We start from the raw sequence: 24,673 nt of genomic DNA, 5'->3' as shown, positions 1-24,673 counted from the left end.
GCAGCCTGTGTTTTGGGCTTTCGTCCCTGGGCACACACTGCTTAAAACATTAACACCAGTCAGTGCATCATCCATCCCCATCTAGCTGCAACATCTTTTAGCCTCATATAGAGTTTAACAGGATGTAGCACCAGAGGTGGAGGTGTGCTTGTGCCTTCAGCCCGTACCAGAAGGCTGGATCTCATGTACCGGGGCTAAATGGCCAGTTTGGCTGAGTGGAACCTGTCCTGTTAAACCGCTGTATGGTCTTGGCCATCCTATGCATTAAGGTTAAATGCCATCTATGGACGCCAAGCGTATGACTCAGGAGCGCACCAGTATGACTCAGGAGCGCACCCGTAAGGTAACCCCCTCGGGAGAGCGCTTCTCCTAGGGGGTTATCTAATGCGTGGAGGAGCCGCGAGACCCGCCGAGGGCCCCCAGAAGAGGAGGATCAGGACCACTCTGTGTAAAACGAGCTGCACAGTGGAGGTAAGTATGACATGTTTGTTATTTATTTATTTTTTTAACAAAGCTTTAGTATCACTTTAATTAGATGAATTATTTAGTTTATATTATTATCACCAACTCAGATAGAGATTATATCACTATTACTAGTTTAGAGATTATAGTATTGTGTTGGGTCACTCTATAGATATCACATGCACACTTTTTTAGGATAGATTACCTTGATACACATTTGGCTAAGCGCTGTCTTTCTTCATTTATTTCTGACATGTTGAGATTTCTCAATTAAACAGAAGCTAGACAGGATTAATTAAGAACTATCACCACAGTGCGGTCTAATTCTATTTTTTTATGAATTCAGTTACTGTTGACTGACTCACTGCCTCTGCTGGATGTTTATTCCAAGCATCAATTACTCTTTTGGTAAAAATACTTTCTAAGATTAATTTTTAACTTTCCTTTTGCTAGTTTCAGGTCATGTCCCTGTGTTCTTGATTTTAGCTCCACATTGAAAATACTGCCCTCCAGAACAACAACCTTTGGGCTCGGTTCACACCTGAATAGCTGCGGATCGCACAGGCACGGTGTGCGTCCCTGTTTTCTGTTTCAGGGACGAAACTTTGCCTGAATTCGGCCCTGGAATGGAGCCAAAGATGCATAGCGTTTCTGTGCAGTGTGTTCCGCAACGCTCTGGAGATATGTGAACCGGCTCCATAGAGAGCCGATCATAGATGCGAAGAATCCCGCATCCAATTCACATAGGTGTGAACCCAGCCTTAAAGTAGGCCCTGGTAATCCATGACCAAAGTTAAAGGGGTGGTTCCCCTAAAAATAAGTTTTGACATTGCATTTGCTATAATAATTACAGTTAGAATCGGCTGGTTTTATGTAAAAAATACCTCTGTACGTAGCGTTTGTATTATTCGTTCCCACCGCCACTTCTGGGTACGATGCTGGCGGTGGGCGTTCCTTATTGATGGACAGGCATCCGACCGACGCATCCATCGCGTCACGAGATGCCGAAAGAAGCCGAACGTCGTTGCGCATGCGCCGTATAGAGCCGCACCGACGTTCGGCTTCTTTCGGCATCTCGTGACGCGATGGATGCGTCGGTCGGATGCCTGTCCATCAATTAGGAACGCCCACCGCCAGCATCGTACCCGGAAGTGGCGGTGGGAACGAATAATACAAACGCTACGTACGGAGGTATTTTTTACATAAAACCAGCCGATTCTAACTGTAATTATTATAGCAAATGCAATGTCAAAACTTTATTTTTAGGGGAACCACCGCTTTAAACCTGTGTTATATAAACGTTAACCTGTTTTTTTTGTTGTTGTTTTTTACCTTTCGAATGGCTACAATGGTCTGTATAATATTAAGATATACATGGTTAGGCCAGGTTAGAAATAATCTTGATACAGTAACCTGTTGAAAAATAAAGATCAACTCTGTTATTACAACAAAACACATCATGGCAATGCTTCCATTGGTGAAAGGTACCAATAGATACTAAGAGTAATTTACTTATTTTGCGATTTAGCTAGATTGCAATACCATGCGTATGTGTATAGGGAAGAATGTCGACACTCCGAATGACTCTTTACCAGGTGAAAAACTATAACTGGCTGGCAAACTACTGTTGCAAGATAACACTGGCCATGTCTATGTTGCAATATGCAAAAAATAAATATATATTGCACATCCAATCACTGTCTGTTTATGGTCAGCTTTATTTCCCCAGTATAAATAAAACACAGAGTAGAATACCACTGGCACTGAGGGAGGAGCCGCTGTACTAACGATCCGTTGTTAGTACAGTAATCTCCCCCACATAGCTGTTGTGTTCTTAGATGGGGATGCCCCCCCCCCCCCCCCGCCAGAACACTCCAGTCAGCGCTCTCAGGCCTCGTACACACGGCCGAGAAACTCGAAGGGCAAAACACATTGAGTTCCTTGTGAAGCCGCCGAAGATCTCGGCGAGCCAAATTTTCCCATTCCCGTCGGGGAAAAAGAAGACATGCTTTCTTTTTGGCCCGACGAGATCCTCCTCGGTTTCCTCGTCGAAAAGTGTACACACGACCGTTTTCCTCGGCAAAAAAACCCCCCAGCAAGCTTCTTGCTGGTTTTTGCAGAGAAACTCAGGCGTGTGTACGAGGCCTTAGCCATTAGTTGAGAGCACTTATCGGGAGTTGGTCGGCTTCTGGTTGTCGAGTATGATCGTCCAACCATAAGCCGACCAAACAGCCGGTTTCTGTTGAACCAGGTGATGTACAGATGGGCCGAATGTCGGAGGTTTTTTTATTGAACTGGTCAATGTCGGCCCATGTGTATGGGGCTTTAGGCTGGCCATGCACTGTGGGATTTTCTTTTCTGTAACCACAGTTCCCCCCTCAACACAGACAGTGAAAACAGCAGGGAAAACCTCCTCTGGGAGAAGTGATTATTCCTAGCAGCCACTAGTGATAATCACAAAAGAATCTGGCAGGCTGGTTGTACCCAAGTTGATCGATTGATCAACTTGGTGCATTCAGCCTGCCCATTAACAGTTTGAATCTCGGCCGGTTCAGCATTCGATCTGTGTATGTCTGGTTTGAATCAAGGATCTACTTTCAGAATAATAAAGGTGTAAAAGGCTTGAATCAAGGATCTATTGAAAAATAAATGTGAAAGAGTACAGTATTAATCGAGTATGATATTCAAAATGTTTTCATATTATATTATACCTAGAGAGCTGGTCTATCATAACTTGCTCTACAACAGCCTGTTTTCTTCTCTCTGCAGCCATATCCTCCTGCAATTATAATCAGGTGAAAAAAAAAAAACCTTTTTTAGTATAGCTGAAAGTAGGATAATCAACTTAATGTGCATTTCAAGACAGTGTTGAGATCTACAAGTGACAAGGGGATTTCATCCTTCTATTCTAGGGAAGCTTTTTGCTTCCAAGGCCTCTGCCAGACTCCCGTCACGAGCTAAGAATCCAGGCATATCCTAAAGCAGATGAAATGTCAGCAACATCTCCAATTAAATTCAGAATCATCCAGTACAAAAAAAAGAAAACACAGTAAATCCCTTTAGCACTTGAACATGTACAGCGCATTGCTTAGCAATGCATTAAAATGCACACGTCCTAAGCAGAGCTAAGCAACACAGTTTGGTTTTACACCTTGAAGCACTGAGTAAACCCTTTATGAAGTTTATGTTGCAGAGAAGTTCTTAAAACAGACACAAAATGATCCACTCTAAAGTGGTGGCGGGTTAGATAGCACTCAAGAAAAACTCAGCAACAATGAACAAGCTGAATACAGTATTGTCAGTTCCTGATTTATAACTATATTACGTGAGTTTCTCAAGCCAGTAAAGGTGACCTCTGGACATTGTATACCAACTAATCAATGTAACATTGCTGAAGAAAAGGCTGTACAGTCTTCTATTTACAGTATATCTATAACGGAGGTATCAGCTTGAAAATGTCCTTCAGATATCTCAAGTACTTCTAGAAGTGGGGCCATGGTCATGAGTAAAGCTACCCACACAAATAGTCAAGTTATTGGATGATATCAACTGTTATAATGCCTCATATACACGACCAGTTTTCTGCCATGAAAAAAACGTCCGTGTGTATGCTAAATTGCATCCAGGAAAACCGCCGGGAATCGCAGCAGGGAAAATGAGAACATGTTCTCTATTTTCCTGTCGGGATTCCCGGTGGTTTTTTTCTCTGCAGTTTTCCAATGGTAAACACTGCGAGGCAGTGCCGATGGAGCATACACACGGCCGGGATACCCGACCAAAGCTCTCATTACAGTTTTCCTGTCGGGAAACCCGGCCATGTGTAGGGAGGAAAAAGCAGGTTCCCGGTTTTCTCCTAAGTTTTCCCTGCAGACTTTTTACCTCCGGGAAAACCGATCGTGTGTACAAGGCATAAGAGTTTAGTCATTCTGAACTTTTTCATTCCAAAGGAACCTTTGAAATAATTTTAGGTCTCAGGGAACACCTGTTAAAATTAATTCAAAGGGGAAAAAGTGGCTCTTAAACTTGTGGTCAAAGGAAGAATGGAGGACTGGCCTCTTTACATTGGTGGCTAAAGGAAGAATGGCCCCCTTACAGTGGTGGTCACAATGCCACAGTTACCGACAGCTAAAAAGATCACTGTTGTCATGTCACTTGCTCTGCTAAGTGTCATTGAACATGGAACTATCCGGATGGGAGGTCAATTAACTAGGAACCCCTAGAGACCTCTGGAAGAACCCCAGGGTTCCACAGAACCTTGGATGAAAGTGGCTGTAATAGCTTTATACCATGAACTAATTTGCTACTTGTGTGGGTACAGCACATAAGGCTTTAGAAATGTATGGCGTGAATGCATCTTCGACAGATCACCAGTATGCAAGACCTTGGATAGATTTGTTTAACCAATCCTCTATAGAAATGCATTTATTGTGCAATTTTTGTAAATTTGCCTCCATGGAAAATAGCTATTCTGTATGCTTCTCACTCACTCTGCATAGTAAATTTCCAAATATATTCCATGTAAAAAACAAATGCATGCAATAATACACCTAAAACATGTGTTGCTTCATGTGAAAAATTACCCTTCATTTGCTCTACTTGTGCTCCTGGTCTTGTTTTTAAATACATTTTAAACTCTGAGGCCCCGTACACACGACAGAGTTTCTCGGCAGAATTCACCGAGAAACTCGGTCAAAACCCGGATTCTGCCGAGAAACTCTGTCGTCTGTACAGTTTTGGCTCGATGGAGCCGCCGAGGAGCTCGACGAGAAAATAGAGAACATGTTCTCTATTTTCTCGTTGTTCTATGGGAGAAGGCGTCCCGCCGAGCTCCTCGGCGGCTTCATCCCAGAACTCGACGAGGAACTCGACGTGCCAAGCACGTCGAGTTCCTCGGCCGTGTGTACGGGGCCTGAGAGTGCATAAGAAGAATACTTCACCTGAAATGTATTGTTCCATAGTATTTCATCCAGAATCAAGGCACAATCCAATTAAAACACGTCTTATATTCTTTGAAAAATAATGCAAGAAAAGTGCTAAACAAGGGAGGTTAGTGTTCAGACGGGAAGTTGCTCCAGCAGCAGCCAGAACAGAAGAGTACTCATTGTAAGTAGCACAGACTACTAATATACTACTAATTACATGTAATCTAGCTAGCCCAATGTAAGTTTAAAATAGATCATTCCTTGAGTTCAGCTTTAACCACTTGTGGACCGCCCACCATAGATATAATGCGGCAGGGGGGCCGCTCTGTGCCAGATCACGTACCTGGTAAGTGATCTGACTATTCAGGGTCTGGGGCGCGGACGTGCGCCGCCGGTGGCCCGCTCCCACTGTGATCACATAGGGCACCTGCCGATTATTCAGTACACAGACAGAACAGTGATCTACCCATGTAAACAAGGCAGATTGCTGTTCTGTCAGTAGGGAAGGCATTGATCCTATGTTTCTGCAAAGCAGAGACAAGGATCTATGCCTTCCATTAGTAAAAGCACCTCCTCCACAGTACACAAGCACTGGCTGGAAACACATTTAACCCTTTGATTGCCCCTGACGTTAACCCCTTCCAGACAGTTTATTTAGTACAGTGGCATTGCATATTTTTGAGCACTGATCACTGTATAAGTGTCACTGGTCCACAAAAAGTGTCAAAAGTGTCAGTTAGTGTCTGATTTGTCTTCTGCAATATCGCAGTCCTGATAGAAGTCGCTGATTGCTGGCATTACTAGTAAAAAAAATAATAATCAAAAAAATCCCATAGTTTGAAGACGTTATAGCTTGTGCACAAACTAATCAATATACGCTTATTGGGATTTTCTTTAACAAAAAATATGTAGCAAAATAAATTTTGGCCTAAATTGATGAAGACATTCATGGCCTGGCCATGAAGGGTGGGAAAATCGTTTGGAGGGCAAGTGGTAGATTATCTTAATGAAAGGAATCACATTTCACACATTTCATTGGAATAAAAAACAATGATTTTTGTTTAATGTTTTCATTGCTCCACTTTACATTTTTTGGATGTATATATAAAGGGCTTGTTGTGTAAAGCTAGATGTGTTTACAAGATATGCATTTCCTAAAATGAATTATAATAGTACATACTCTTGTTCTACGACTTACAGCTTCCAGTTTCCTGAGGCTATGCTGTGCCGAATACGGTTTGCTGGTATAGCACTGCTGAAGGTAAACCTTATTATCCAACGGTGTTATAATGCCAAAACCTTGTTCCTCGGGTGGTCCTGCTTGCTGCAACAGTAGAGAAGAATCAGAGAAAGTAAATACAGTTGGCAAATTAATTGTACTTTTTTTTTGTGGGGGGGACATATATACATAGCTGCCAACATCTCCGCTGTCTAGAGACTATGGGCGTTGCTACAAGCAGCAGCCCAGGACATTCAAATGTACAGCTAAAAAAAATTTTTATAAGAGAAAATCTTATCAAGATGTCTCATTTTAGATGTAGTTCAATTAGAAACACTACTGAAGCTTGGTTACACAAAGTTAACTTGTGGGTGTAAGATGACAGACTGCTGATGAAAATAACCAATTGCGTTATGCAGGATGATTCTATTTTAGATCAGTCTCTTTTGGAATGACAGGCTGAAATTCTGTTAGCATAACATGTTTTAAAAAAAGGTAAATGCATGCCAAATCCAGAGTAAGGCCCCGTACACACGACCGAGTTTCTCGGCAGAATTCAGCCAGAAACTCGATCGGAGCCGTATTCTGCCAAAAAACTCGGTCGTGTGTACACTTTTGGCCGAGGAAACCGACGAGGAACTCGTCAAGCCAAATAGAGAACATGTTCTCTATTTCCTCGTTAGTCAATGGGGAAACTTGGCTCGCCGAGATCCTCGGCGGCTTCACAAGGAACTCGACGAGCAAAACGATGTGTTTCGCCCGTCGAGTTCCTCGGACGTGTGTACGAGGCTTTACATGGTGGTTGCTTATGCAGTGCCACAGGTTTGATATTCCAAGAGTGGATTAGTACTGCCCACTGCGTTTTTTATTTTAGAATTTAGCAAAAAGAGATTCCACATGCACTTAGACTTCTTTTACGTGGGCTTAGCTGTTGACTTTTGATCTGCAGTGTATTGAATTGTCAGTAGTGGGTGGCCTGTGGTTAGCAGGCAATTGGGAGGGAATACACTGCCTTCACACTTCAGCATGAATACGCTTGCAACGTGGTTGCAACACAGTTGCGATGTGGCCTCATTCACCTCTCGGTTCCGTGGCATGTGGTGCCGTTATCTGAATGCGACATGCCCTAATGTTTTATTCACACCACAAAGCATAGCTTTGTGGCGGCAGCAACATGTATGAAGCTGTCTAGCAGTCATTGTCTGGTTTTGACAGACAGATGAGGAGAGTTAAAAATGCACCTCAACTGCCTGGTTTTGCCGCCTGACAGTGCCCATGTGAAAGAGAGCTTAATCAGCAATTGTTCTCCACATCTTGTTGTACCTAAAGCAATTCAACCGCTTCCCGCTTATCCACTATATATTAATGGCCAAGTGGGAGCTTCATTGATTTGGGAGGTCGTACTGGTGCATCCTGTTTGCGCCACTCATGCGAGGCCCCAAGGCTGCACATCAGCGCGATCTGTGATTGTTGTGTCCCTCGGACACAGAAAATCATGTGTCGGGGGAACAGCCCAATGTCATTGGCCCTGTACTATGTGATCACTGTGACCAATCCAGAGATCACAGTAAATAAAGGCTGCATGAAAGGAGTTGAATCGTATTAGAAGTGATTACAGTACTTACACAGTGTAAAAAAAATGCAATCACCTGCTCAAAGCAGTAAAGTGGCACTATGGTGAAACTGCACTGCTCTAGTGACAGTATGTATAAAAAAAAAGTGATAATGCATAATACGCAATGACTGGCTGCTCTGATATCACTGTATGTCAGTGGTGCCAGACATTGTCTATTATCACCGTCACAGCAGTACAATGTCACAAGACCAGTGCTACCAGTCGCAGTGTCCCTAATTATCACCATACCAGTCAGAGTGTCCCCAATCACTCCTGCCACAGTCACAGTCTTATTTATTTGTTGGGACTATTTGGAACTTACAATTGTAGAGACAATTTGGTATTCAGTACGTCTCAAATCTATTCACTTTTTAGAGTGTTAACTGACCATGTCGCTGCCTGCCATCTGAACTTACCCATCTGCATGTCTGAATGACTATGTTCCTGCTAGATACCAGTTCCAGCAGTCCCCTGCAGACAACTGCACCCCCTGGAATCATGGGGACTCATTTCTTCTTCCTTTCTTCACCATTGTGTACTTCCTGGTCAGTGAATATGGCATTAGTTGGGCAGTTATGTACCAGTAGGCTAGGCTTGATTGGCTTATACGATTGAAGACCTTTACAGGTGATGCTTCACTAAGCTATAGTCTCTGACCACTCATATACAGGTAAAGATTACAGTACATTTGTTCTGATCCAATTTCTGTGATACACAAGATACAATGTCTGCTACATAATCAGCCCGAACAGTGGAAAAGTCTCACACGTGGTATCATACTTCTAAGGAGTATCAGAATATGTTTTGGAATTTAATGCCAAGTATGCTATGCTGTGTGTGAAAAATATCTTATTAATTGCCAACTTTGTGAAAAAAAATAATCTTTATTTTCTTTCTGCATTTTCCAAAAACTTGAGGCAAAAAAATGAAGTTTTCAAAAGACTCACCATGCCTCTTATAAAATACAATGGGGTGTTTACTCTCCAACATGTGGACATTTTGTGGGTGTTTCAACTGTTCTGGTGTTCCAGGGCCTCCAAAAACACAATAGATAGTCAGGATATTATATAACGTATGCCCCTAAAAAGCCTGAAGGTGCTCCTTGAAATTTGGGCCTCCCATGTGGTTAGACTGTGAAATAAGTCTTATATAAGCAGTATCACTACACTCAGAAGGAGTAGCAGAATGTGTATGGGGTGTAATTCTAAGTATGGCTATGCTGTGTGTTAGATATATCTTATTAATTGCCAACTTTGTGTAAAAAAAAAAAAAAAATTTTCATTCCGCATTTTCCAAAAATCATAGGCAAAATGAAGACTTCAAAAGATTCATCATGCCTCCTAGAAAATACCTTGTGGTGCTTGCATACCAAAATGTGATCATTTTGTGGGCATTTCTACTGTTCTGATGCTCTAGGGCCTCTATAAATGTGAAAAATAGTCAGGAAATTAGATGTGTATATTATTCCCCTGGAAATGCCTTGAATTTTGGGTCCCTCTATGTGGCTAGGCTGTGAAAAAGTCCCATACATAAGGTATCGCCATACTTGTGTTGTGGAAATTTTATTATATAGAATTTATGTGGACATTTTATTCTAGGATGTGTGTTTTATAGATTGTCATCTGTCTCCCTGTGTCTGATTTAATCGAGCAGCGCTCTAGCAGAGCACACTTGGGTTGAATCAAGACCAGCGGTAAAAAACATTGGTATGAAAACCTTCTCATGGGATTTGAGACGCTTTTCTTATGTGTGTGGGTGTTTGCCGGTTTGTAGGTATCAAGCGCAATGTGCTGGGCTTCTTGCCTTCAAATGGCTATGCACATTAGAGAAGCAAAGTCTTCATAATGAGAGAAACCTATCATATCTCTCTTGCGGCTACGCTATCCCCTTTTTGGATACATATCTGTTTTTATAAGAGGACATTGATATCTGCCTTGCCAGTGTACTTGTACTGTATATTGACAACAGCAGAAAATAATGTCCCCACAGATCGCCTCAAGCCTGTTTAAGAACAAGTAGAATGATTTTACTAGATAATGTTTACTTTGAGCAGTATTGAGTGGGCTCCATGCTGACTAAGATGGTGGATGTGAGTGCCCTCCACTTTACTGTTGTCATTTCCTGTGATGTAATTTTGTATTGAGGAAGCGATTGGCTGTTGGGGCCATGGCTTCCTGTTTGTCATTTATTTTGTTTCCGATGAATAAAAAAACAAGTATCTGTGCTTCAGGGACAGATGTTTGAGACTCCAGATAGAAGCAGCATCTTTTTCTGATTCTACCTGGTGCCACTGAAGTACTTCATTCACAGCTTGATACAAACGTGCTTTCAAGCACGAAGGAACTGTTTTTGTGCTTTGTGTGCATTTAGACGCTGGAAGAGCATATTTTGGTGCAATGTAGATTTGCGTACAAAGCCCAAGGGAATTTCCACGACACTTGGAGGGCTAGCAGAATGTGTTTAGGGGTTTAATTCTAAGTATGCCTATAATGTGCATGTCTTCTTAATTAATAAACTTGTGTAAATTTTCATTTTCTTTTCTGCATTTACATTATGCCTTTCAGAAAATACCTCGGGGTGTTTGTTTTCCAAAATGTGGACATTTTGTGGGTGTTTCTCCTGTCTTGGTACTTTAGGGACTCAAGAATTATGATAGGTAGTCAGGAAATGACTGTAAGATGCTTAATTTTTTTTAGAAATAGTGTAATAAAAGCAACTATCAAATGGGGTTGATTTACAAAGTTCATTGCGCATGCTCCGTCTACAGCTGACGAACAGCTATTCAGCCTTGAATATTTCCGTCGGTTCAGATTGCGCCTGCACAGTCCAGCCCGGACCCTATCAGACTTACCGTCTTACCTGTGAGCACCGTGGACCTCTTGTTTGCTGTACCAGCACATGCAAGAAAACTTTAAATAAATAAAACAGCATGTTTGCTTGCACATGATTGGATGATGGAAATCAGCAAAGCTTCCCCTCATTTACTAAGCTCTTCGGTAAGTAAATCAACCCCATTTCAGTTGTTATGACATTCACATAACAATATCCAATTTAAAATGATATCGTGTTACAAAGAATTATCTTTCTGTTTTTTTATTAGGTACAGGCATGGTGTGTATGTGCTAAAAAGAGTTTTTCTTTTTTTAAATTGTTATTAGGTAAAGCTGTCAGCAAGTTTCTAATTAGCATCTTGTTAAAGAACAAGGAAAGACACTTTTCTGACACTTATATAAAATATTGATCCTTGAAAAATATGTTTTCTTCGTTATCTAGTTATAGAATGGTTTGGCTTTTAGTCCTCTGCCGTTACAGAAATGGCATAACAAGCTTGCAGATTTTTGAAAGCCAGAGCAGGGAATTTCAATTTTTTGTTTCTTATATTAACCTCTTGAGTCCCAAAGCTATTTTCTTCCTAAACTTCCTTAAGTCTCAAACCTTTTTTTTTTTTCCCCCTTTTTGCCGGTGTTTGTAGTTTACCTTAATGCATTGTTTTTTGGGGTTTTTTTTCAGGACAGATAGGACTTTAATTTGGTAGCCATTTTGGATACATATATTTTTATTTCCCTGTTTTTTTATAAGAAATAAATGCTGAAAAAAATAGAAAATGTAACTTTGTAATTTATGCAAGGTAATATTGCACCCCCATATAGCTGGACCCCCAGGCAGCTGTGCAGAAGCAAGCAGATTACTTCCAACAATTATCTTTTGCTGGCTGCAATCAGCCAACAATAGCTTGTTATACCAGTATTCTGCTACTGCAGGGAGAGGCTGGACAAAGTTAGAACAGGTCTGCATTGGCCTCCGTACCGAATGGAAGTGGATTAATCTCATTTGAAAGTATTCTGTGTATTTTCCCATTTAAGCTAGGTTGTGGGTGGTTGTGGCTGCAGGATAGCATGGAAATCCCATATGTTTCTGCACCCACAGGCAAAATGCGTTACACTTTTGCAAACTGCGCCTGGATGCCATTCATTCTAATTTTTCGGGACCGAGAAATCGCATGGCACAAAAGCAATTTTAAATAGCTGCAGGGAGCTTTCCCTGCATTTTCCTGCGGGTACAGCAGCCCATTCAAATGAATAGGCTACTGTGCTTGTGCAAACATGATTTGTACAACACGTGACAGTGTGAACCTAGTCATGCAGTGTCTTCCTATGAAGCGTTTTGTAAAAGCATCAGAAACCTAAGAGCTGATTGGACCCTGTTCTTAGATCTGGAAACAGCCTGCACCCCCGCTGGGACCCCCAGGAGTCGCTGGGACCAGATGCCATCTTAAAATGGCACAGGGATGAATAGCTGCTATACAAGTGCTGTTTTAAAAAGAAACTGTAGTCTTAAGTCGAATGTAATAAGTGCATTTTATTCAAAACCCAATGAACATTGACTATTTTTTTCCGTACACTGCTAGCATTAGTAAATAGATAGGAAAGTACAGGGCTTTTCTTCAGCTGGAACTTGGTGGAACTCAGCTCTGGCTCAAGCCCTCTGCTCCCTACTCACCACTATTACTCGTAAACATTGAAGTCTGGCTTCTGTGTTTACAAGGGACAACTTGTCTCTCAATGGCTCCCACAAATCTGATCTCCTGAGTGGACAAGGAGGATGCAAGTGCAGAGCAGATCCCAACTCCCCCAACAGGGTTTCAGTTTAATACAGCAACAGTAAGACATGTGGAAAATGGTGGAGTTTTTAAGGAGGGAAGGAAAAGATGAGGGCAGTGGAACGGGGGGTTGCATGCAGAGGTTAGAGCTGCGGTCAGAGTGGTGAAAGTGAGATGTGGATGGGGGATGCAGAGGTAAGCAGCTGCGGAAGAAGGCAGAACTCTGCACTCTGTGTGTAGTGCACCCCTAACCTTGCACTGTTCGTAGTGCACCCCATGAACTCTGCACACTGTATGCAGCGCACTGCTGAACTCTGCACTGTGTACATAGTGCAACTGCAAACTCTGCACGTAGCACACCCTGGAACTCTGCACTCTGTGTGTAGTGCAGCTCTGAACTTTGCACTGTGTGTAGTGCACCCCTGAACTCTGCACTCTGTATGTAGCACATCCTGGAACTCTGGACTCTGTGTGTAACATCCCCCTCCCCCTGAACTCTGCACTCTGTCCGTAATGCACTCCTGGTATTTAATGCCCCTTTAAGACCCTTGCATTGTTAGTGAAATTTGACCACACCCACTATTTGAGGCGGTTTGGAGGGGGGTTGGTTTTGGGGGGGTCGTGGTTGAGTTCCTGCACCTATTTTCTGAGAAAAAAAGCCCTGGGAAAGTATATTATATTTACTTGCTTTAAACATTTTTACATTTCCTTAGTTACTTCCTGGTTTCCAGACCTAGGAAAATTATCCCAGAAGTCTTCAGAAGGGGAGAGGGGCTTTCTCAGCTAAGCACAGCCTCCTGCCGGCATGCTTGAACTAAGGACTCATCACCATGCAAGCTCTCTCGCATGAAGGTGATGAGTTCTTGCGGGGAGGACCAGAGACATCTCTCCATAAAGAGGACCTGTCACGCACTATTCCTATTACAAGGGATGTTTACAGTGCTTGTAATAGGAATAAAAGTGATAATTTTTTTTTTTTTTTTTAAGAGAAACTGTAAAAAAAAAAAGTTAAAGGATAAAAATAAAATCAAAATGTGCCCCCTTGTCCCCACATGCCCACACACAGAAGCAAACGCATACATAAGTCACACCCACATATGTAAACGGCGTTCAAAATCACACATGTGAGGTATCGCCACGTGCGTTAGAGCAATAGCAACAATTTTAGCCCAAGACCTCTTCTGTAACTGTAAACAGGTAACCTGTAAAAAAAAAAAAATGAAAGCGTTGCAGATGGAGATTTTTAAGTACCAAAGTGTGCAAAATTTTAAAGCGTGACATGTTAGGTATCTATCTACTCGGTGTAACATCGTCTTTCACATTATACAAAAAAATTGGGCTAACTTTACTGTTTTTTTGTTTTTTAAATTCATGAAACAATTCCCCCCCCCCCCCAAAAAAAACGCGTTTGAAAATCGATGTGCAATTACCGTGCCACATAAAAAGTTGCAACAACCGCCATTTTATTCCCTAGGGTCTATGCTAAAAAACATATATATATATGTATATCATTTTTAGGGGTTCTGAGTAGTTTTCTAGAAAAAAAATTATGATTTTTACATGTAGGAACGAAGTGCCAGAGTTGGCCCCGATGGGAAGTGGTTAAAGTGCGGTACTACTTATTTTGCATATCACACTTAAAGTGGAGTTCCAGCCTTTTTTTATGTTTATTAAAAGTCAGCAGCTACAAAAAGCATAGCTGCTGGCTTTTAATAAACATACACTTACCTGCTCCACTGTCCAGCGACGCGACGCCCGGAGGTCCGCTCCTCTCCGCCGGCGCCTCCATCCTAACTGTGGACACCCAGCCGTGACAGCTTTCGGCTTCACGGCCGGGCACTCACTGCGCATTGCGCGAGCGGCGCTGCGCTACCTGATTGGATCAGGCGATCGATCGCCTGGGACCTGTCACGTGTTCCAGGCGATCGCCTACAGGGAGGGGCCGTCGTAGGCGATATGATGTATCGCCTAAGCGGTCCCTGGGTGGAAGGAGGAAGAGGGACAGGAAGTCCCACTCCTCCTGAAGCCCCCACTCCCCCCCCCCAAAAAAAAAAATGACATACCAAATGTGGCATGTAAGGGGGCGAGGAGTGGTTTAAGCAGAAGTTCCATCCACTTTTGGGTGGAACTCCGCTTTAATTAGTTGGTAGCACTCTTTTTTCCCTAAATGTATAACTGTTCCCAATCTCGATCAGGCTAGTATTATATGTTGAGGACATAACACAAGACTTATAAGAAATCTAACATTCTATTATACAAGCAAAAAGAGGACACTTAAAGCACTAAATGAATATGGATATTTTTAAGAGCCGGTTTAAATAGAGTACGTTGCATTTTAGTGAGTTGTTAGCCTTCTTTCTTTCCTTTTCTCTGCAGCAAAAACAATTGCTTTTCCCTGAACACTGAAAATAATCCTTTCTTGCATAGATTCCTAGTTGGCAATGAGTAAATGTCTCTCTATAACCTGGATCTAATATTAGCTGTGCTATTCTAGCTAACTTACAATGGTCACACTGCCACTGGCCTTAAAGGGGAGTTCCAGGCTTTTTTTAAGTTTAATAAAAGTCAGTAGCTACAAAAAGTAGCTGCTGGCTTTTAATAAACAGACACTTACCTGCTCCAAGGCTCCAGCGATGCGCCGGCCAGGGCTCCGCTCCTCGCCCTCCCTCGCCGGCCGGCGTCTTCATTCCTAGTGTGGGCACCCGGCAGTGACAGCTTTCGGCTTCACGGCCCGGCACCCACTGCGTATGCGCGAGCGGCACTGCGCATGCACGAGCGGCGCGGCGCCGTCCGATTGGACAGGCGCTCGCCTACAGGGAGGGGCTGAAAGAAGGCGATTAAGCTAATCGCCTTTCCAGCCCCTCGGCAGAAGGAGGAAGTGGGACAGGAAGTCCCCTTCTCCTGAAGCCCCCACCCCCCCCCCCAAAAAAAATTGTAAGGGGGCGAGGAGTGGGTTACGCGGAAGTTCCATTTTTAGGTGGAACTCCGCTTTAAACATTCAAAGTCCAATAGATTTAAATGCTTTCTGTATTAGGCCTCGTACACACGGCCGAGAAACTCGACGGGCAAAACACATCATTTTGCTCGTCGAGTTCCTTGTGAAGCCACGAGGATCTCGGCGAGCCAAATTTTCCCATTGCCATCGGGGGAAAAGAAGACATGCTTTCTTTTTGGCCCGACAAGATCCTCGGCGGTTTCCTCGTTGAAAAGTGTACACACGACCGGTTTCCTCGGCAAAAAAAAAAAAACAGCAAGCTTCTTGCTGGTTTTTGCCGAGAAACTCGGCCGTTGTGTATGAGGCCTTAGGGGCAAATGCTCAGTGCATAGGCAAAAATAAAGAAGTAGAGTAACAACAGAAAGAGAATCAGAGAGACAGATATGTAGATAAATAAATCTATGTAACCTAAAAATATTAAAGTGGTTGTAAACGCACTTTTTGGACTTCTACCTATTGGTAAGCCTAGAATAAGGCTTACCTATAAGTAGTGGAAATATCTACGAAACGTGCGCCGTTTAGGAGATATTTCACTTGTAGTCCACCAAAAATTCCAACGGTGGGAAGAAAAAAAGTGCCGTTTCTTCTCTAGCCTGTGCCATTAATCGCGACTCCCATGCGCGGGAGTGAGGTCACGCAGCTCTGGCGAATCACAGAGCCGGAGTCCGCGGCCTGGAAGGAAGAGGGGCTAGAAAATGGACGATGCATACACTGGGGACATCGCTGGATTCTTTTGCAGGTAAGTGGCACATAATGGGCTAGTATGCGATGCATACTAGCCCATTATGCTTTTCATTTGCAGGCTTTGCAGCGAGCAAAAGAGGAAGTAAATCCCTTCGGGGTTTACTTCCTCTTTAAGGGCTAATAATGAGGGTAGTGTGATGATGTAACTAGGGGCAACACCTACATTTAGTAATTTGTTAAAAATCGAATTCTTCTATTTCAACTGCAGATTAAAATTCTGCAACAAGTGTGTCAAAGAAAAATCTGATAAAGCAATGAACCCAGTGTTTATTTGTTCAGTAGGATCTAATAAGACTGATACAAATAATTAATGAGCTTAAATAATTTTATTTTTTAATGTAAACTGATCAAATAAATAAAAAAATGAAATGAAATGAAAATAAATAAAAGAGAGTTTTAAAGAATATATTACAAAGGATAGAATTACACTTAAATAACATCTGCTATTTAAAAAACTGCCTATATATACATACATACACACACACACACACACACATACATACACACACACACAACTAGCCCTCCACACTTGTATATCACATGTGCAAGAGCGTATTCAGTTCTGTAGGCTGCGGTGTGACCTCTGCTGGTCGCCTCATATTATTACATTACTTTACACAGACAGCTGCTTTTCTGATTGAGTTTATTAAGATTTCTTCTCATAGATTATATTTGGAGAAAGCAAAAGGATCACGCATAAAATTGTAACCAATGAGATTTTTAAAATCAAAAGAAACATTACATTTAACTTAAATCACATCAACTAGCAAACGTGCTTGATGTATATTTACATATTAGTGCTTACTCATTAGATTATTTACATAACATAATAATTACTAAGATGATCGTTGTCCAATTAGACTGATTTTTTATTTAATTTTTCAATTTTTCTTAATTTCGGAAGAAAGCAAGGAATACATGTTTACAAAAAAATCATTCTTAACAGGGTTGTTTGTACCCATAGTACAGCCCAGACACAAAGGTGCACTTTTTTTATCCTGCCTAAAAACACACTGGGCCAGATTCAGGTAGGAGATACAACGGCGTATCTGCTGATACGCCGTCGTATCTCTGAGTGTGCGGCGTCGTATCTATGCGCCTAATTCTTAGAATCAGTTACGCATAGATTTGACTAAGATCCAACCGGCTAAAAGTCTCTTACGCCGTCGTATCTTAGTTGCAATTTTACGCTGGCCGCTAGGTGGCGCTTCCGTATATTTCCGCATTGAATATGCAAATTAGGTAGATACGCCAATTCAGAAATGTACGTTTGCCCGGCGCATTTTTTTACTTCGTTTACGTTAGGCTTTTTCTGGCGTATAGTTACCTCTGCTATAGGAGGCGCAGCCAATGTTAAGTATGGACGTCGGGACCGCGTAAAATTTTTCATGTTTTACGTCGTTTGCGCAAGTCGTCCGTGAATGGGGCTGGGCGGAAGTTACGTTCACGTCGAAACCAATGAGTCTTTGCGGAGTCATTTGGAGCATGCGCACTGAGATACTTTCACGGACGGCGCATGCGCCGTTCGGAAAAAGCATAATTTACATGGGGTCACAATACATTTACATAAAACACGCCCACATCTTCCACATTTGAATTAGGCGGGCTTACGCCGGCCTATTTACGCTGCGCCGCCGCTACTTGGATAATAAAATCAGCAGAGCTTCCCCTCATTTCAGATCTACCCCTCAGATTTACAGCGACTGCACTTCCAAGTGCACTTTCAGAGCAATTTCAAGTACACTTGTAGTGCAAAGTGGATTTGCCTTTAGTAAATTACCCCCAATGTATCCAGAAGAGGAAGTAAACATAGGGGCGAGCTCACAGTGACTGATCACTGTTATAGCCAATCAGAGACTATTACAACGATCAGGTTACCTGGAATTGAGAGTCCCGAGTCCAGATTATTAATACGAGACCCAGGGCTCTCAGTGAGTCCCCCAGTCTCTGTGCTGGGAGTGCACTGTGGGGCGCGCTCCCACCACAAAGGGAGATACACATATTTGCTGCCCATTGGAAAAAAGCCCACTTCCATGAGGCCGTATATATGTGTGCAGTCAGCGGGAAGGGTTAATCTCAACATATTAATACTTTTGCTTACTATATAGACCATTTGGAGGAAATGTACTAACACTGATGCACACAGAATCTAGTGCAGCTGTTCATAGTAACCAATCAGCTTCCTTGTTTTAGCCGCCATTCACATCGGGCCGATTTGACATGCGATTTGACAGGTCAAATCGGAGCCTATTGCCGTCCAAATCTCTGCGGCGCCGCAACGATTCCCAAAAGTAGTTCCTGCACTACTTTTGGCCACTTCAGGGGTGATATCAATAGACATCTGTACATGAACCTGCACAGATGTCTTTCAAATCGCCCCCGAACTCGCACTGAGCCTGAATTCACACTATAGCGACACGGGAACCAGCACAATTCCAGCGCTGTTTCCTGCATCTCTCCTGCAGGCAGTTCCCACTGCCCCCTGCAAACCACTGCGGGTGTCAATACAAGGTTAATGACACCACCAAATTAGTTCACAGATCGCAGTGTGAAGTGTGGATTTGGACAGGAATCAGATCGCATGCGATCCAATTCCAGTGCGGGGAAAAAAAGTCACTGCACTTTTTTTATGCTAATCGAATGAGAGTTTAAGGGGTTGTAAACCCTCAAGGTTTTTCACCTTAACGCATTTTATGCATTAATGTAAAAAAACCTTTTGTAGTGCAGCACCCCCCCCCCCCAGATCCCCCTTTTTCTTACCTGAATCCGATCTTTCCAGCGACAAGAATGAGCCCAGCAGCTCCAGCCACTGTCTCGAGTCCTCATTGGATAGATTGATAGCAGTGTAGCCATTGGCTCCTGCTGCTGTCAATCAAATCCAGTGACACAGGAGCCGAGGGGTGGGGCAGAGTCCCGCTGTCTGTGTCAATAGAGGTAGCAGCAGGATTCGGGAGCACCCCGCACGAGTGCCGCCTTGCAATGCGGGTCTCCGAGGGGGCACTTGATGTGGGGAGGAGCCAGGAGCGCCGCTGGGGGACCCCAAAAGAGGAGAATCGGGGACACTCTGTGCAAAATCAACTGCACAGAGGAGGTAAGTACAGGGAGTGCAGAATTATTAGGCAAATGAGTATTTTGACCACATCATCCTCTTTATGCATGTTGTCTTACTCCAAGCTGTATAGGCTCGAAAGCCTACTACCAATTAAGCATATTAGGTGATGTGCATCTCTGTAATGAGAAGGGGTGTGGTCTAATGACATCAACACCCTATATCAGGTGTACATAATTATTAGTCAACTTCCTTTCCTTTGGCAAAATGGGTCAAAAGAAGGACTTGACAGGCTCAGAAAAGTCAAAAATAGTGAGATATCTTGCAGAGGGATGCAGCACTCCTAAAATTGCAAAGCTTCTGAAGTGTGATCATCGAACAATCAAGTGTTTCATTCAAAATAGTCAACAGGGTCGCAAGAAGCGTGTGGAAAAACCAAGGCGCAAAATAACTGCCCATGAACTGAGAAAAGTCAAGCGTGCAGCTGCCAAGGTGCCACTTGCCACCAGTTTGGCCATATTTCAGAGCTGCAACATCACTGGAGTGCCCAAAAGCACAAGGTGTGCAATACTCAGAGACATGGCCAAGGTAAGAAAGGCTGAAAGACGACCACCACTGAACAAGACACACAAGCTGAAACGTCAAGACTGGGCCAAGAAATATCTCAAGACTGATTTTTCTAAGGTTTTATGGACTGATGAAATGAGAGTGAGTCTTGATCGGCCAGATGGATGGGCCCGTGGCTGGATTGGTAAAGGGCAGAGAGCTCCAGTCCGACTCAGACGCCAGCAAGGTGGAGGTGGAGTACTGGTTTGGGCTGGTATCATCAAAGATGAGCTTGTGGGGCCTTTTCGGGTTGAGGATGGAGTCAAGCTCAACTCCCAGTCCTACTGCCAGTTTCTGGAAGACACCTTCTTCAAGCAGTGGTACAGGAAGAAGTCTGCATCCTTCAAGAAAAACATGATTTTCATGCAGGACAATGCTCCATCACACGCGTCCAAGTACTCCACAGCGTGGCTGGCAAGAAAGGGTATAAAAGAAGAAAAACTAATGACATGGCCTCCTTGTTCACCTGATCTGAACCCCATTGAGAACCTGTGGTCCATCATCAAATGTGAGATTTACAAGGAGGGAAAACAGTACACCTCTCTGAACAGTGTCTGGGAGGCTGCGGTTGCTGCTGCACGCAATGTTGATGGTGAACAGATCAAAACACTGACAGAATCCATGGATGGCAGGCTTTTGACTGTCCTTGCAAAGAAAGGGGGCTATATTGGTCACTGATTTGTTTTTGTTTTGTTTTTGAATGTCAGAAATGTATATTTGTGAATGTTGAGATGTTATATTGGTTTCACTGGTAAAAATAAATAATTGAAATGGGTATATATTTTTTTTTTGTTAAGTTGCCTAATAATTATGCACAGTAATAGTCACCTGCACACACAGATATCCCCCTAAAATAGCTAAAACTAAAAACAAACTAAAAACTACTTCCAAAAATATTCAGCTTTGATATTAATGAGTTTTTTGGGTTCATTGAGAACATGGTTGTTGTTCAATAATAAAATTAATCCTCAAAAATACAACTTGCCTAATAATTCTGCACTCCCTGTATATCATGTTCGTTATTTAAAAAAGTAAAACCTTTTTAACCCCTATTAGCCATACAACTGTATGGCTGAACTCGCATTGCACAAACATTGCATGTGATTGGCACAGCAGTGCGGGTGCAAATCACATGCGATGTCTGTGTTCGCAATAGTGTGAACCCAGGCTGAAATGCAGGTTTGAAATCGTGCTGAACACGCACGATTTCAAACCCGCCTATAGTGTGAACAAGAGCTTAGTGCCGGTTCACACTGGGGCGACCTCTAAGGCGACTTAGGGCTAGATTTAGGTAGAATTAGGCGGGCGTAGCGTATCTCAGATACACTACGCCGCCGTAAGTTTGAGCAGCAAGTCCTGTATTTACATAGAACTTGCGCTGAAACTTACGGCGGAGCAGTGTAACTGGGCCGGCGTAAGCCCGCCTGATTCAAAATAGGCTGGTTGGGGGCGTGTTCTATGTAAAATACTAGTGACCCCGCGTATTTGACGTTTTTAATGAACGGCGCATGCGCCGTCCGTGGACCTATCCCAGTGCGCATGCTCCAAATGATGTTGGCAAATCGTCATGCTTTCGACGTGAACGTAAATTACGGCCAGCCCCATTCACGGACGAGTTACGCAAACGACGAAAAAATTTTAAATTTCAACGCGGGAACGACGCCCATACTTAACATTGGCGGCGCCATGTATTTGGTGGAATAACTTTACGCCTGAAAACCCCTTACGTAAACGGCGTATCTTTACTGTGACGGCCGGGCGTACGTTCGTGAAACGGCGTATCTAGCTGATTTACATATTCTAGGCGTAAATCAGCATACACGCCCCTAGCGGCCAGTGTAAATGTGCAGTTAAGATACGACGGCGTAGGAGACTTACGCCGGTCGTATCTTGGCAACATTTAAGCGTATCTCAGTTTGAGCATACGCTTAAAGTTGCGATGGCGGGGATTCGGACTTACGACGGCGTATCTACTGATATGCCCGTCGTAAGTCTATGTGAATCTACCCCTTAGTCTCATTCCATGCAGTGCAATGGAACCCTTCTAATGGGAGCGACTCAAGTCACTCCGACTTAGAAAAAGGTTCTTGTACTACTTGGGGGCGACTGAGAAAAATAAGTCGTTTGCAAGCCACGCTGAGGTCGGGCTGTGCGGAGTGACTTCAGAGTCGGACAACTTTGAAGCCACTCCAGTGTGAACCGACACTTAGGCTCCCAGCAGGGGTCCTGTGCATCCTGGTTCACCATTCAGAACTGATTTTAGACCGAATTTTGGCCTGAATTCAGACCTGAAACGGACCAAAAGACCCACAGGGCTCCGGTGCAAATTCGCACCGGAGCCGCATCGGAGATATGTGTGTGAACCGACTCCATAGAGAGCCGGTCACAATCTCCTGCTATTGTGAATTGGATGCAATAGTGTAAACCCAGCCTTATGGCTACACGGAGGTAACGTCACGTGACGTCATCACCCAGCGCCGTCATGTGACGTTACCTCTGTGTGCGAGGGACAGGGGCGAATTGCGGTGAAGGAGCCGTGAAGAGCTGAGCAGTAGGGTGACGGGGGAAGTGGTTTCCGTTTCCGGGGGGAGTGGTCTGAGTATGGAGGAGTGAGGAGGAGTGTGAGGAGCCCCTAGCGAGATCACTGCGTGCACCCAACAGCTGACCGACAGTGGATTGAAGCGTTCACCTCAGAGCAATTTAGTGAGAGCGGCCAGTATTGGCATAGGGCGCGCTGTGGCCAAGCAGACCGTTCGTCCCAGTGAGGGCAGCCCGTATCGGCACATGTCGCGTCGCGGAAGACGACCCGGAAGGAGTACCCGAGCACCAAGCACACAAGCTCACTCATATATTACCCGCTATCTCAGGGCGAAGACGGACGCTGCACTGCAGTCTGCTACGGACGCCAGGAATACCACCAGCACGAGAGACCAGCAGGAGATGGCAGCTGCTGGAAGTGCGATGGCGTGTAGAAGAGACTCCCTACCAGAGGTATCGTCTCCAGCGGCTGCGGTGACACCCACACAGAACCGAGGTATGTCCAGGGGGAGAGACCTCTCCACGGAAGCAGAGACTAACAAGGTGGGGGTGACAGAGGTATGTTTGGGTTATAACAACATGGTCCCACAGGAGGAGAAGGGACAAGAGACCAGAACTGATATGGAGCAGCTAAGAGCACTTATACAGGCTCTCCCCACAAAGGAGGACATACAGACTCTGACTAAAGGTATTATGGGTGCACTGAGAGAGGAAATAGAGGAAGTTCGTGCTGGGGTAGCAAAGGCTGAGCTTAAAGTTACAAACTTAGAAGAACAAAATTGCAGACTGGAGCAGAGAGTGGTGAATATGGAAGAGGAGCTCATGAGACAGCACCAACAGTTGGCTGCGATACAGCTACATTCTGAGGAGGCTGAGGACAGAAGTAGGCGGAATAACATCCGAATTAAGGGGGTCCCTGAAAATTTGGAGGGTCCCGCTCTGAGAGAGGCGGCCATGTCCATATTTAATCAAATTCTGAATAACCCTGCTGATACACCAATTGAACTGGACCGGGTCCATAAAGTCCCTACTCTTCGTTTCCCAGCCCAAGGAGGCCCTAGGGATGTGGTGTGTAGAGTACATTTCTTCAGGGTAAAGGAAGACATAATGCGAACTGCATGGAATGAGGGAGTGATAAAATGGGAGGGCGGGGACATACAGGTCTATCCAGATCTATGTAGGCTCACAAAATGGAGAAGACGACTGTTAAAACCTCTGTTGGAATATATACGCCTTAAAGAAGCTACATACCGATGGGGATACCCTCTGGCAGTGATCGTAAAAAAAGCAGGGCAGAACTTCAATTTAAGGTCCCCCGCACAATTAACAGAACTATTCCAGTTTCTGGGAACAGATCCTATTGAGGTCCCAAATTGGTTAGAATCACCCATACTAATGGATCGATACTAGCTCTATGAGATAAAGGGGGCTGGGGATCGTAACAAGGGCTTATGGGAAGATAGGAGGAGAAACCCCCATGGAAAGGGAGAAGAGAAGGAAAAATGGATGGCTTTTGGACATCTCACCCCCATATGCTTTCTTTTTTTTTTAAAAGGGGGCCTGAACTAGATTGTCTAGACTTTGCCTGTGTTTTTTTTTTTTTTTTTTTTTTCGGGGGGGGGGGGGGGGGAGGGTGGAGAGGGACCCAGAATACTTCTGTGTACCGGTCAGATATAGGTAGATATAAGTGAAAGTGAAAATGAAATGAGGGGCTACGGTCCAACAAGTAGTTCGGGAGAGATAGGAAGGCACCACTCCCCCTCCTCCCCCCCCCTTTTTTTTTTTTTTTTGGAGGGGAGCATGGGGGAGCGAAAAAGAAGAGGAAAATGTTAGACTGACCTCCCGTGAAGGGGCGCTCTGGTGCCACAAAGATTAGTAGAAGATTAAATGCTCCATCTGAGGCCTAAAATGGGAGGGGGGAGG

The 24,673-nt window shown here is 43.8% G+C and overlaps 1 protein-coding gene across 2 annotated transcripts in view; it reads right to left on the bottom strand.

Moving 5' to 3' along the window:
• CAPS2 (calcyphosine 2) overlaps positions 1-24,673 on the bottom strand; it is a 155,845-nt gene that overhangs the window by 73,749 nt on the left and 57,423 nt on the right. For both annotated transcript variants that reach the window (XM_040343976.1, XM_040343975.1), the window contains exons 8-9: positions 6,583-6,708; positions 3,174-3,241 (exon numbers count right to left, since the gene is read on the bottom strand). In XM_040343976.1, the coding sequence (XP_040199910.1) occupies positions 3,174-3,241; positions 6,583-6,708 (194 nt within the window). The remainder of the gene's footprint in view (positions 1-3,173; positions 3,242-6,582; positions 6,709-24,673) is intronic.

The sequence above is a fragment of the Rana temporaria genome, chromosome 3 (assembly GCF_905171775.1).
Source record: "Rana temporaria chromosome 3, aRanTem1.1, whole genome shotgun sequence".
NCBI lineage: Eukaryota > Metazoa > Chordata > Amphibia > Anura > Ranidae > Rana > Rana temporaria.
This window is presented reverse-complemented; position numbering and strand designations above follow the sequence as displayed.